General features: G+C 40.8%; 1 protein-coding gene across 1 annotated transcript; it reads left to right on the top strand.

Moving 5' to 3' along the window:
- The first annotated feature begins 6,586 nt into the window (after window positions 1-6,586).
- LOC139659749 (uncharacterized) lies at window positions 6,587-8,520 on the top strand. Its single transcript, XM_071537925.1, has 5 exons — window positions 6,587-6,632; window positions 6,808-7,152; window positions 7,583-7,693; window positions 7,864-7,898; window positions 8,041-8,520. Exons 1-5 carry the CDS (start codon window positions 6,587-6,589, stop codon window positions 8,161-8,163), a joined length of 660 nt encoding a protein of 219 aa, XP_071394026.1. The 3' UTR covers window positions 8,164-8,520.
- The last annotated feature ends 3,109 nt before the right edge of the window (window positions 8,521-11,629 follow it).

Below are 11,629 nucleotides of genomic sequence, written 5' to 3' on the forward strand. Positions count from 1 at the left end.
TTCAGACAAACCAGGCCAGAGAGGTGGCCTACAGCCACATCCTGTGATGACCTTGTACAAACATTTAACATTAGCTTAACAAACATTAAGGACATCATCACCCAAAAGTAGAGAAACAACAAGTATAGAGGCCCACGGCGCGTGTGTTGAATTCCACTAGCTGCCACACTGATCGTCGGAAAACGGACAGAATTATTGGCGGATAGATTTCTGTCCATTGGGCTGTTTTGGAGCGTCAACATGGTGGGAGAGGCAGAAATACAGTAGCCTAGCTTCACTCATAACGGTGCTACTTCATAGAAACAAGTTAAATTCACCTGAACACATTGTTTTATTACATTGGGTTGAAAATAGGAAAGAATGTCTAGTTCCTTCTTTCTGGACATTTTCACAACACAACCTGACTAGACTGTCTGTGCTTGTCATTTGATTGTGTGTTTGTTTAATGTCACCCGGCATCCCAGTTGAGTGGAGTTTTTCGTTTTTAAGCACTGAGCGTTCCGGTTCTGAAAAAATAAATACAGAGCACTGTTTGGACCTTCGGGCCTGAAGGTCCAAACACCGCCCAGCTGGAAAACTTTGGTCATAAAACCATATTTTTTTTTTTTCAGAACCGGAACGCGCGTTAAGTCAACAAATTCACTAACAGAACGATGTATCTGTGTGTTCCAACCCAATGATCCCCTTGATATAGCCTAGATTTGTTTTCTCTGTCAAGAGACTTGAGGCCATCTCTTAGTCAAAGACGCCCTCTAGAGGCCATCTCACAAAGAGACACCTCACTAAGCGTTACCTGACTGCCTGACCTGAATTTGCCGCGTGATGCCCTCTGCCTGTGTTTTGTGCTTTTCCTGATGTTTGTCTTATATCATTCTGTTCTATGATTGATTGTTGATCAGTTAGATCTAGTTAGGCTCATTCTCTGTCAAGTCCTTTGAAACATGCACATGATAATGGGTTGTATAAAGAAACAAACTTGAACTTGGACATGCAACAAGTCTTTATGGGCCTCTCATTTCCCACTGTAGTGACAAACAGCACCGTCTATCTCAGCCAGCAAGGTGTCAAAAATGTGCAGATCATGTTTTAGTTGTATTTGTAGAGATGCAATCAGTTAACATCATGTCAACTATGTATCCATCTCTTTTCAAACAACGTTGTTCCATTCATCCCAGACCAAACCAAACACTTCACACAGTCTCACTTCACTCTCTTGTGTAAACATGGTGCATCAGCTTCTGCTTTCAGATTTGCAGCAAACATCCCTGACGCACCCCAACACTTCTACAACCAGATACGAAAGGCTTACCTTGTGAAAAAGAGATGTCATACACTGTTGGACCTGAGTGCAAAGGCCTCACTGTTTCCACAGAACAACAATGATACTACTTGATCAAAGACAATTTCTTTATTTATAAGATGTGCAGGTAATGTTTGTGTGGTATTTGTAGAGATTCATATGATGAAAACGTTGTTCCCTTTACCACAGGCCAAACCAAACGCTTCACTTGTCTAAACATGGTGCATCAGCTGCCGCTTTCAAATTTGCAGCAAAGATGCCTGATGCAACCCAACACTTCTATAGGCAGATATGAAAGCTTTACATTGTGAAAATGAGATGTCATGACTTCATGACACCAACTGCCATCTCACCTCACTCTATCGGCCAGCACCCTGCTGAGAGACAGGACAGCTGCTATCGCACTCAGACTCACTTGTCCTTCAAGCAGCCAAGGGCCCCAAAGACTAACCGCCGCCCCCTGAAGCCTATAAAGGTCGTGATGCCAGGAACTGAAGGTCTAGGTCGGCCATTGGTCACTTTTCCCAGCAGCAGCTCAGTTACTGGTCAGCTCACACCTCGGACCCTGGGTTACAAGCGGCAATTCTGATGCAAGCCCCTAGTCTTCAGTTGGGTCAAAATGACCATGGTGAACAAAAAAAGCTCAGGCCCTAAACCTAGAGTTATCTGCCCTGGGGTGTTCTATTTGACTCATTTTCTCATCAAAGAGAAAGACTGTGGTTTTCATCCAGTTCTGAATTAAAAGTGGCTCTTAAAAGCTGTAACGTTCTACATGTGAAGCACAGCAGTCATTCTTCTGGCGGTTGCCCGAGAAGATTATCAGCTTGAAGAATGCTTATTTTCAGGGTTTAACCTCACTACAGACAGTTTACTCGTTTTGCCTTCCAAGTCTGACATTTTCAGTTTAAGAAAAAAAGAAGAAAATCTGCACACCGCGTTTGTGTTCCCAAGCATGATTTATTTTTCCCACTGCACAGCCGAGGGCATCACAAGGCAAATTCAGGTCAGGCAGTCAGTCAGTCATTCAGTCAGTCAGGTAACGCTTAGTGAGATGGCCTCTAGAGGGCGTCTTTGACTAAAAGATGGCATCTCACATATGGGCTATATGCCACATTGATTCCCATACACTGATGCCATATTGGATCTTACACATTGACTTACACTCTCCGCTGTCAATTTACAGACATCCACATCTTCTGCTGTACTGCAAACCTTAATGGTAGGTGATGTTATTACCTGTGGTATTTCAGACATCTCACCTCTCCCAGAAGCTCCGGGAGTATCACATATATGACCACTAGCTCCCTGACACCCACTAGTGATGACAAATGTCCCGTAAATGCCCGAACCAATCCACAGATGACAAAAAAAAAATGGTGTGTCCCTTTCTGTGTCCCTCTCTGTCAGATTTCCATCCATTTCCATCCATCCAGACAGAAAGTTCAACCCAGTTGAACTTTTTCTGGACGGATGATTTCATCACCATCTGTTATCGAATCAGAGGCATTCCTACATTTGTTTTGGAAGAACTAGTGGCGATCACAGACACAATGGTACAACCAAAACAAAGATAACACGGAGAAAGCTTGTTATAACGTTGGGATGACTAGAGGTTTTCCAGGTCTGTTTCTTATTTCATTTATACTGTATGGTCTGTTTCTTGGATTTCTGCCTCTCCCACCATGTTGACATTCCAAAACAGCCCAATGGAAATCTATCCATCAATAATTCTGTCCATTTTCCGATGGATAAGTGTAAAATAACTACAGGTAATAACAATAATAATAATGACAAAGACTGTAACAAAATAAATTTAAAAAAAGACGTTGACTTTGGCAATACAGTTTCTCCTGTAAGCATCGGAGGGGAACTCAACACATTCAGCCACAGACATCGTGTAGCAACACAATCAGACAATGATCCTGTCAGAAAGTTAAAATCAGTGCTCAAAGTGGGACGGTTTTTGACTCTAATAATTGAAATTGTTGTCCCCTTGATGAAACAAATTTATGTTTTGAACATCAGCAATATCTCCTAGTATCTTTTATTCACTGTAGAAATTCAAAATGTAATACTTAATGATTTTCTGATACCGGCCGATACACACGGCAACATGTGAATAAGGGGAGTACTTATTTTTTTCCACTTCAAGCACTGGTAAAGCAAATCACACAAGTCAACTGTCTGCAACTGCAAATATACAAGCCACGTTGTTCCATCTTAACCACCTAAATGTTGACAGTTATCTTAAGTTATGTAGCTTGTAAGACCAGACTCAGATTTAAAGTTATATTTCCTAGCAGCTCCTGAACTGTCCTGTGAGTTCATTTTTAAAGCAGAGCTCAGCAAAGCCCCTTGTGGGCTGAAATGGGAGTGGCCTATATGGTATATATGATAGATGCGACTTGGCCCAAGGAATCCAACAATCAAGGAATGTTGTTCCTATGATCTACAGTCACCGAGTTATGGCCTTTTAAAATTTGAAATGTTGCTATAGCGTACGCTATAGGTGAAATGACACCAATTTTCTTATATTAGCTCAGACTACATACCTGCATACGTGTACCAAGTTTGGTTACCATAGGACAATGCGTTCCTGAGTTATGGCGATTTTTGTGAAATAGGCCCCACCCACAACAGTTGACCAAACTTTGGAAGTCGATTATATGAAAACGGTGTTGAATATCATAAAACTGCTCAATAACTTTTGTGCAGGACAATCCAGGCATGCTGTGTTGCAAATTTGGTGACAATTGGACAAAATTTGTAGGAGGAGTAGCGAAAAAACAGTTTTGGACAAAATTCAAAATGGCGGAAAATCTAGTAGGAATTTTGATTGTGGCCCATACGGTTCAGAAGTTATAGCCCAAAACGTAAAGTTGCTTGTTATAGCGCTACCATGAGGCCAATTGACGTGGATTTCGTAACCTGAGTAGTGGCTGAGACTTTGGACCTATCTGCCAAGTTTGGTCGCTGTAGCTCTTACGGTTTCTGAGATCCAGATACTTTTAGGGCAGAAGAAGGGGTCCCAGCACGTAGTGATGATTCATGTCTGAAGTAGGAGGGACCAGTAACAACATTGATCACTGTCCAAATTCCCTTATAGAGAGAGTTAGATGGGCGTCTGCAGCAGGGGAGGAGCAAGTTAGGTAGACATCACTTCTTTGACAGGAAGAGACAGCACAGTGTGGCAAGAGAACAACTGCGGTGAAAACCATGAGGCCTGTCATGTCAAAGCTAACTGGGTCAAAAGAAGCAGTGAATACTGACATACTTGCTTCTGTCATGTAAACAAAATATGATTGGCCTCTACACTTGTGTTGAACTTCTGACATCAGTGTGTTAAAGGTATTCTATAGCATTTGTATATGTTTTGAATATTTTCACTTCTGAAATAGCCTATATGTCTTTGGTCTACACTGTCACACTACACAAGTCAAATGTGTGAATGAAAATCACAAAGATACAGCAGCATGTCAGTTTTGTAATCTGGGTGTGTTTGCATGCACATGTGGACATGCAACAAGTCTTTATGCCCCCCTCTCATTTTCTCATCTTTATGGCCCTCTGTCTTTACCTCCGCCAACAGAGTTGGATAGCAGTTATGTTTTCGTCCCATTACGTCCGTTTGTTTGTCTGTTAGCAGGATAACTCCAAAAGTTATGAACGGATTTGCATGAAACTTTGTGAAAAGTTTGGTCATGGGGCAAGTAAGAGCCTAACTTTTCACACCAATTGGCCAAAGGGGAGGTGTTGCACTGGGCATGCCATCTCATAAAATGGCATGTAACTTCCGAACAGATTAATGCAACACCATGAAACTTTATGGAAATGCTGGTCATGGGGCAAGGAAGAACTGATTAACTTTTCGCACTGATTGGCCAAAGGGGGAGTGTGGCTTCTCATAAAAAGGCATTTAACTTCCGAAAGGATTCACTCAACACCGTGACACTTTGTGGAAAGGTTGGCCAAGAACTGCTGCCTTGCGCATGCACCATCTGAAACTGCATGTCTAGAACTGCTGCTCTTTTGAAAATGTAGTCAATTTATAAGTTGCTCATGGGGCTATGTTTTCGCCCCGTTCCATCTTTTTGTCTGTTAGTTTGTCTGTTAGCAGGTTATCTCAAAAGCCTATTTTCATTGCACCTTACTTCAAAGAGTTAATTTCTTCGTTTGCCTTCTAAGTCTGACATCTTCAGTTTAACTGTTTGTATTTCACTCAATATAAGCTGCTTATATTGAGTGAAATATTCAAATACAATGTTTTTATGGCTGCACCATTACATCAAATGGAAAAAATCTACATGTTTGTGCATCATTTTATACACGTTTCCCTGTAATTCACCCGGACATATTTGGTATCTTTGGGATCTTGGCTAGAATTTAAAATAAAGTTCTGTGGGTTTGAACAAAGCTTGGGTGCACAATATGCGTTTGTAATGATGGACCAGCCGGTGGAATCGTGGGGTTTTAACAGCTAAGAAAAACACGCACAGATGCTGTACAGACCCACGGCGCATGTGTTCAGTTCAATTAAATGCACTGAAGCATTGCGACACGGTTATCGGTTAAATAATTCCTCTAACGTTACTTAAATACCACAAGGTAATAACGTTACCTACCGTTAAAGTTTGTAGGGCAGCAGAAGAAGTAATCAGGTTACTTACAAATCCTGTTACTAACACAATCGAGTTTGGAGCAAATTGTAAGAATGTTAAGTTTCACTGCTGTTTTCACAGCTGGAGACTGGAGTACAATGCTACAACATTACATCTCTTTGGCCCTGGTAATCTGGATCCTGTCACCTCAGTAATCAAATACACAGAGGACATCAAACACTGGATGACCCAAAATGTTCTTCAATTAAACAAAGACAAGACAGAGATATTTCTGTTGGGTGCAAAAGCAGACACATGAAATCTCTTCTTATCTAGATTGTCTTATTAAAGTGCAGTGACCATGTCATAAATCTTGGTGTGATTATGGATGCAGATCTGAACCTCCAGTGTCATAAACAACATCACTAGAACCGCTTTTTACCACTTACAGGACATTTCCAAAGCAAGAGGCTTTTCATCATAGACTCTGAAAAATGTACATGCCTTTATAACAAGTACGCTAGATTATTGTAATGCCCTCTGCTCTAACCCAATTATCCAAACGCATTCATGTGGTCAATGTGAGCGAACAAAAACAGCATAAAACGCCCCACCTCTTTCCAATGAAACCACCTCACTGGAGTTCACTTATATTAAGTGGCTTTGCAGTGATATGGTCATATGCACAATGATGAGCTACACCTTGGTAACAGCTTTACTTCTCTGCAACCTGAGTAAGTACTGATATTTAATTATTCACTAACTGCATTGCTAGCTAATCATCAATACAGTAACCTTCCAGAATTGAAATTTAAGTTATTAATAACTTAATGTAGAGGCATTGTTTAGGTTTTGGTTGCATTATCAACCTAGGATTAAATCACTTGTTCTCTCTGGTGTTTATTTCAGGCTGGATCCCTGTCTTGGTTTCTGAGTCTCAGACTGTGGAGGTCCAGCCTGGTAAAGAAGTCACGTTGATGTGCACCAACATTTCCAGTTTTCCCACTCACTCAGAGTGGTTTAGACTGGTCAACAGATCCAAACCCTGCTGCATCTCCTCTATGTACGACTCTAATGGAACTGCTTCGTTCTGTGATGGTTTTCAAAATGGCAAATTTGAAATGAGATCCAACATCTCCACTCTCTTTTTGAAAATCAATCAAGTGGATTTATCTGACTCTGGACTTTATTTCTGTGGGTTTTACATAAACAGACACACAGTCACTGTCAATCCAACTTATTTAAAGGTTCAAGGTAAGACCATCATTAAGTCTTGTCTTTCTTTTGGTTCCCATTCATGAAGAAGAAGGAGACTTATATCTGAAATGTATCCTCAAAGTAACCTCAAAACAACATAAAGAGAACATTTTAATATTGTCAAAATAGGATTGTGTCTTATATAGTCAAAATGAAAAAAAAAATGAAAAAGTCAAGATTAAATTATATCGTCATCTTTTTTAAAGGCAATGGGGACTTTGATGACGAAGGGGGTGACAAGTCTAAAAGTAAGATTCTCCCTCCCTCTCATAAAGATTTCATTCATTGCGCAGGTTGATATTTCTCAGTTGTTTGAAAGTAAAACAATTTATCTAAAGTCAGTTTTTTCCATTTCAACATTAGCCAGGTCTAAAACCACTAAAGGAGAGTTCAGAGAGTCTAATTTAATAATCCTTAGTTCTTGTAGAAAAGCCTGATGGAATAACAAGCCTGGCTTCTGTGATCCTGGGTGGTGTGACTGTTTTCCTCGTTATGGTCATCGTCGGTCTGGTTCTCAAAATCAGCCAACTTCAGACAGGTATTTTCTGAGAGATACGTGTTATATTTTATTGCTCATTCTCTTTAAGTTGTGTCAATATGATGGACAAATCCAAAACTTCTTGCTGCACCAAAATGCATTGACAACAGTGATGTTTTTGGACAATAACAATCAATTAACTGACTCTATTGATTCTGTCTGTTATTTAGCTGCTAAAGAAGAACTGCAGCCGCAAAGAAGCGAGGTGAATCCAATTTTAAGATTGATTTATGTTCTATGGTTTAACAGGTGCTGGAATCATTCCAAGTCATGATTATGCGACTAAAGATGTTTGTTTCTCTGACAAACTCAGCTATGTGAGATGTGTGTGATTGTGTTATTTACAGAACCTGGACTCAGATGAGCTGAAGTACGCAGCGCTGAGTTTCCATCCAAAACCAAAGAGAAGCAGGAGGCCCGCATCAGAGAAAGAGGTGGAACCAAATGTTGTGTATGCTGCCACCAGATAGGACCATGAAGACACTGGAAATGCAACTCAGGGTGGAACTGATGCTATTGTATTGTTGTCACATTTTTTGCTTGTGTGTGTTCCGTTTACCACTGGAATAAAAAGTCAAATTTTGTTATAAAGATCCAATGTTCATGCAAGATTTACATCTTCTTGTTAGTGCTGAGGTTTGATCCTCACCTGTTTCTTCATCTTTCTTTCTCTCACTTTGCCAAAGCAACATCTTCCTCTTATTTTGCCTACCTTAGACCTCAATCTGAAAGCAAAATAATGTGATTGATGTGTGACAGAGGAGGGGCCAGTATCACTGTCCAAATTCCCTTATAGAGAGAGTTAGATGGGCGTCTGCAGCAGGGGAGGAGCAAGTTAGGTAGACATCACTTCTTTGACAGGAAGAGACAGCACAGTGTGGCAAGAGAACAACTGAGGTGAAAACCATGAGGCCTGTCATGTCAAAGCTTTGGAACGGGTCAAAGGAAGCAGTGAAAACTGACATACTTGCTTCTGTCATGTAAAGAAAATATGTTTTGGCCATTGAATATTTTCACTTCTGATGTAGCCTTATGTGTCCTTGGTCTATACTGGTAAGTCAAATGTGTGAATGAAAAATACAAAGATACAGCAGCATTTCAGTTTTCTATCCTGGGTGTGTTTGGATGCACATGTGGACATGCAACAAGTCTTTATGTTCCCTCTCATTTCCACTGCAGTGACAAACAGCACTGACTATCTGAGCCAGCAAGGTGTCAGCCACAGGAAGACTGATAAACACACACAGCAAAGGCCTTGCTGTTTCCACACAACAACGATACCACTTGATCAAAGACATTTTCTTTGCTTTTAAAATGTGCATATCATTTTTTAGTTGTATTTGTCGAGATGCAATCAGTTACCATCATGTCAACTATGTATCCATCTCGTTTCAAACAATGTTGTTACATTCATCTCAGACCAAACCAAACACTTCACACAGTCTCACTCCACTCTCTTGTGTAAACATGGTGCATCAGCTTCTGCTTTCAAATTTGCAGCAAACATCCCTGATGCACCCCAACACTTCTACAACCAGATAAATTAAGGCTTACCTTGTGAAAAAGAGATGTCATACACTGTTGGACCTGAGTGCAGCCTTTGATACGCTGGATCACAACATATCAATCCAAAGACTGGAAAGCTGGGTCGGCCTATCTGGCCCAGTTCTGAATTTGTTTGCTTCTTATCTGAGCAGTCATAAGTTCTCTGTCTCCTTCAGAAACTTTAAGTCTGAAAAGAGTGTGTAGACAGAGAGTATGGCGTCCCACAAGGGTCAGTTCTTGGACCATTGTTATTCACGCTCCTTTCACAGATGCAGCCTGTTCCGTAAATGTAACAGCACTGGGGTCATGTGTGAATATGAGCCGGTGTCCAAATGCCAGTAAATCAGTTCCGCCAATTTCACTGCTCAAGACGTAACATTTCTGGTAAAGTTCCATATTGACCGCATGTGTGAACAATGCTTTAACATTACCGGCTCAAGCACGCACAACGTTAGGACGCTCTGCTGTTGAACTGTTTGAGCCGATCACAAAGTTCACAAGGAGGTGACGAGTTTATTCTGTGCTGGCTAAGACGTGTAGGAGGGAAATACAAACCACCATACAATGGGCTGTAGCTATTTTGACAAAGTATTGGCAAAAATGTCGAATTGGACAGACTTGGAAATAAGAAAGCTCTTCAGCGTCCGGGCGGACAAAGAGATTAGCCTGCTGCTTTACCCGCCATGTTTTCAAACTGCAGTGACTCCAGCACAAAGGTTAAACATAGTTTCTGGGAAATGACAACAGAGGAATTTAATGGTATTGCCAGTGTTGTGTGAACGGTAGCACTACGTAAAAAATGCGGAAAGACATGTGTCACAAACCGGGTCTAGTACGTGACAAAGAGGGAGTCTACACATGAATTTAAATACAAAAAGTAATTTATTTTAACCTAATTTAACTCAAATAAACCTAAAACAAACCAAAAGGCATCAGTGGGAATAAATGTAAACCATCAGTCATGTCTGCAATGTATGGATGAATGAAGTGTAGTGTGTGTGTTGAAAGGTGCAAAATGAACACCGGCTTAGCCCCACATGGCAGGTGGAGACCTGGGACCAAACACAGTGGCGAGAAGGAAGAGAAAAGAGAGAGACATTGGGCTAGCACAACAGCTTATATACACCATGAGCCCCAGCTACCCAGGTGAGATGAATTGGCTGACAACCTGCCCCACTCTGCCAATAACCTCCCCTGAAGGGAAACAAGACAGCCAGTAAGCAGGCAGAGGGGGAGGGCCGTCACACATGTCTTGTGTGAACAACATAAACTGCTACATTTACTGGAAAAACATATCTGGCAATTTCCCAGGTTTCATGTGTGAATGGGCTGATCTGGACATGCTCCCTCTTGAATCTTGTTATGCCCCAGCCTAGGGTAAACCCTGGTGCTACACGAAAGAGTGGTTCCCTCCTTCCCTGCTCCGAAGCACAACCAGCAAACAAAAGGTTTCAGCCCCAAACTGTTTATTGTTTTCATGGGGGAAGACTTCAGAGGGGTATTCCATCAACGCAGCTAATGAAAGCCGCGCTTACTTGAAAAAGCCCGGCTTGAATTAATGTCGACTCTCACTTAAGGCTCAAGCCGTTCCACTAACACAATCCAGCCTTGTCTAGTCAACGTCAACTCTAACCAGTCTTGAGTAATCTTGCATAGCCAGACAGACTAAATGCATAAGTTATATAAGCCTACTTATTGTTTCATTTGTATTTATTAATAAATGAACATTCAGATCACTAGATACAGTAGGGCTGTGTGGCTATATTATCAGTAGGCTAGATAATATCAGATGTATGTTTAAAATAATGGTGTGGGCTAAGTTAGGAGAACCGACATAACTACAATGCATTTACTGTTAATTAGCCTAATTCAGTGAGGTGTGTGAAGCCCCTCTGACCTAGTAATCCTTGTCCTCTATATTCATTCTTCACTGTTACATCTCAACAGGAGCCATCTCAATAGCCAGAAAATTAGTAGTGAATATTAAATACAAAAACACTTTCCAGAGTGGTAATAGCCTATAATGAAATGTGAAATGTATTTGTTAAAATAGTTGTTGAGCTGTAAATATGTACCATTATAGCCACCAAAAAAAAGATGGATGCCTACTAGCCAATCAGAGGCAGAGTAGGGCGGGTCTTCGCGGAATGCGGGTTGGAAATGAAATAAGGCATCTTTTTTTTTTTTTTTTATCTAACCTCATGTTCTATTTAACTCTTTTTATGTTCAGCACTTGGAGTTGCATTTGATGTATGACTTGTGCTATATAAATAAAGTTTGATTGATTTTGGAGACAGTGAAAGTGGTGAGACATGATTTTCATGACTTATTTTTATTAATACGGTCTTTTAAACACGTACATTCATGCTTGGTCACATTGTGAGAAAAGGT

Source organism: Centroberyx affinis, unplaced genomic scaffold (genome assembly GCF_046629955.1).
Source record: "Centroberyx affinis isolate AG114_WGS23_722 - 3 ecotype Tasmania unplaced genomic scaffold, CSIRO-AGI_Caff_v1 ptg000193l_1, whole genome shotgun sequence".
NCBI classification, from domain to species: domain Eukaryota; kingdom Metazoa; phylum Chordata; class Actinopteri; order Beryciformes; family Berycidae; genus Centroberyx; species Centroberyx affinis.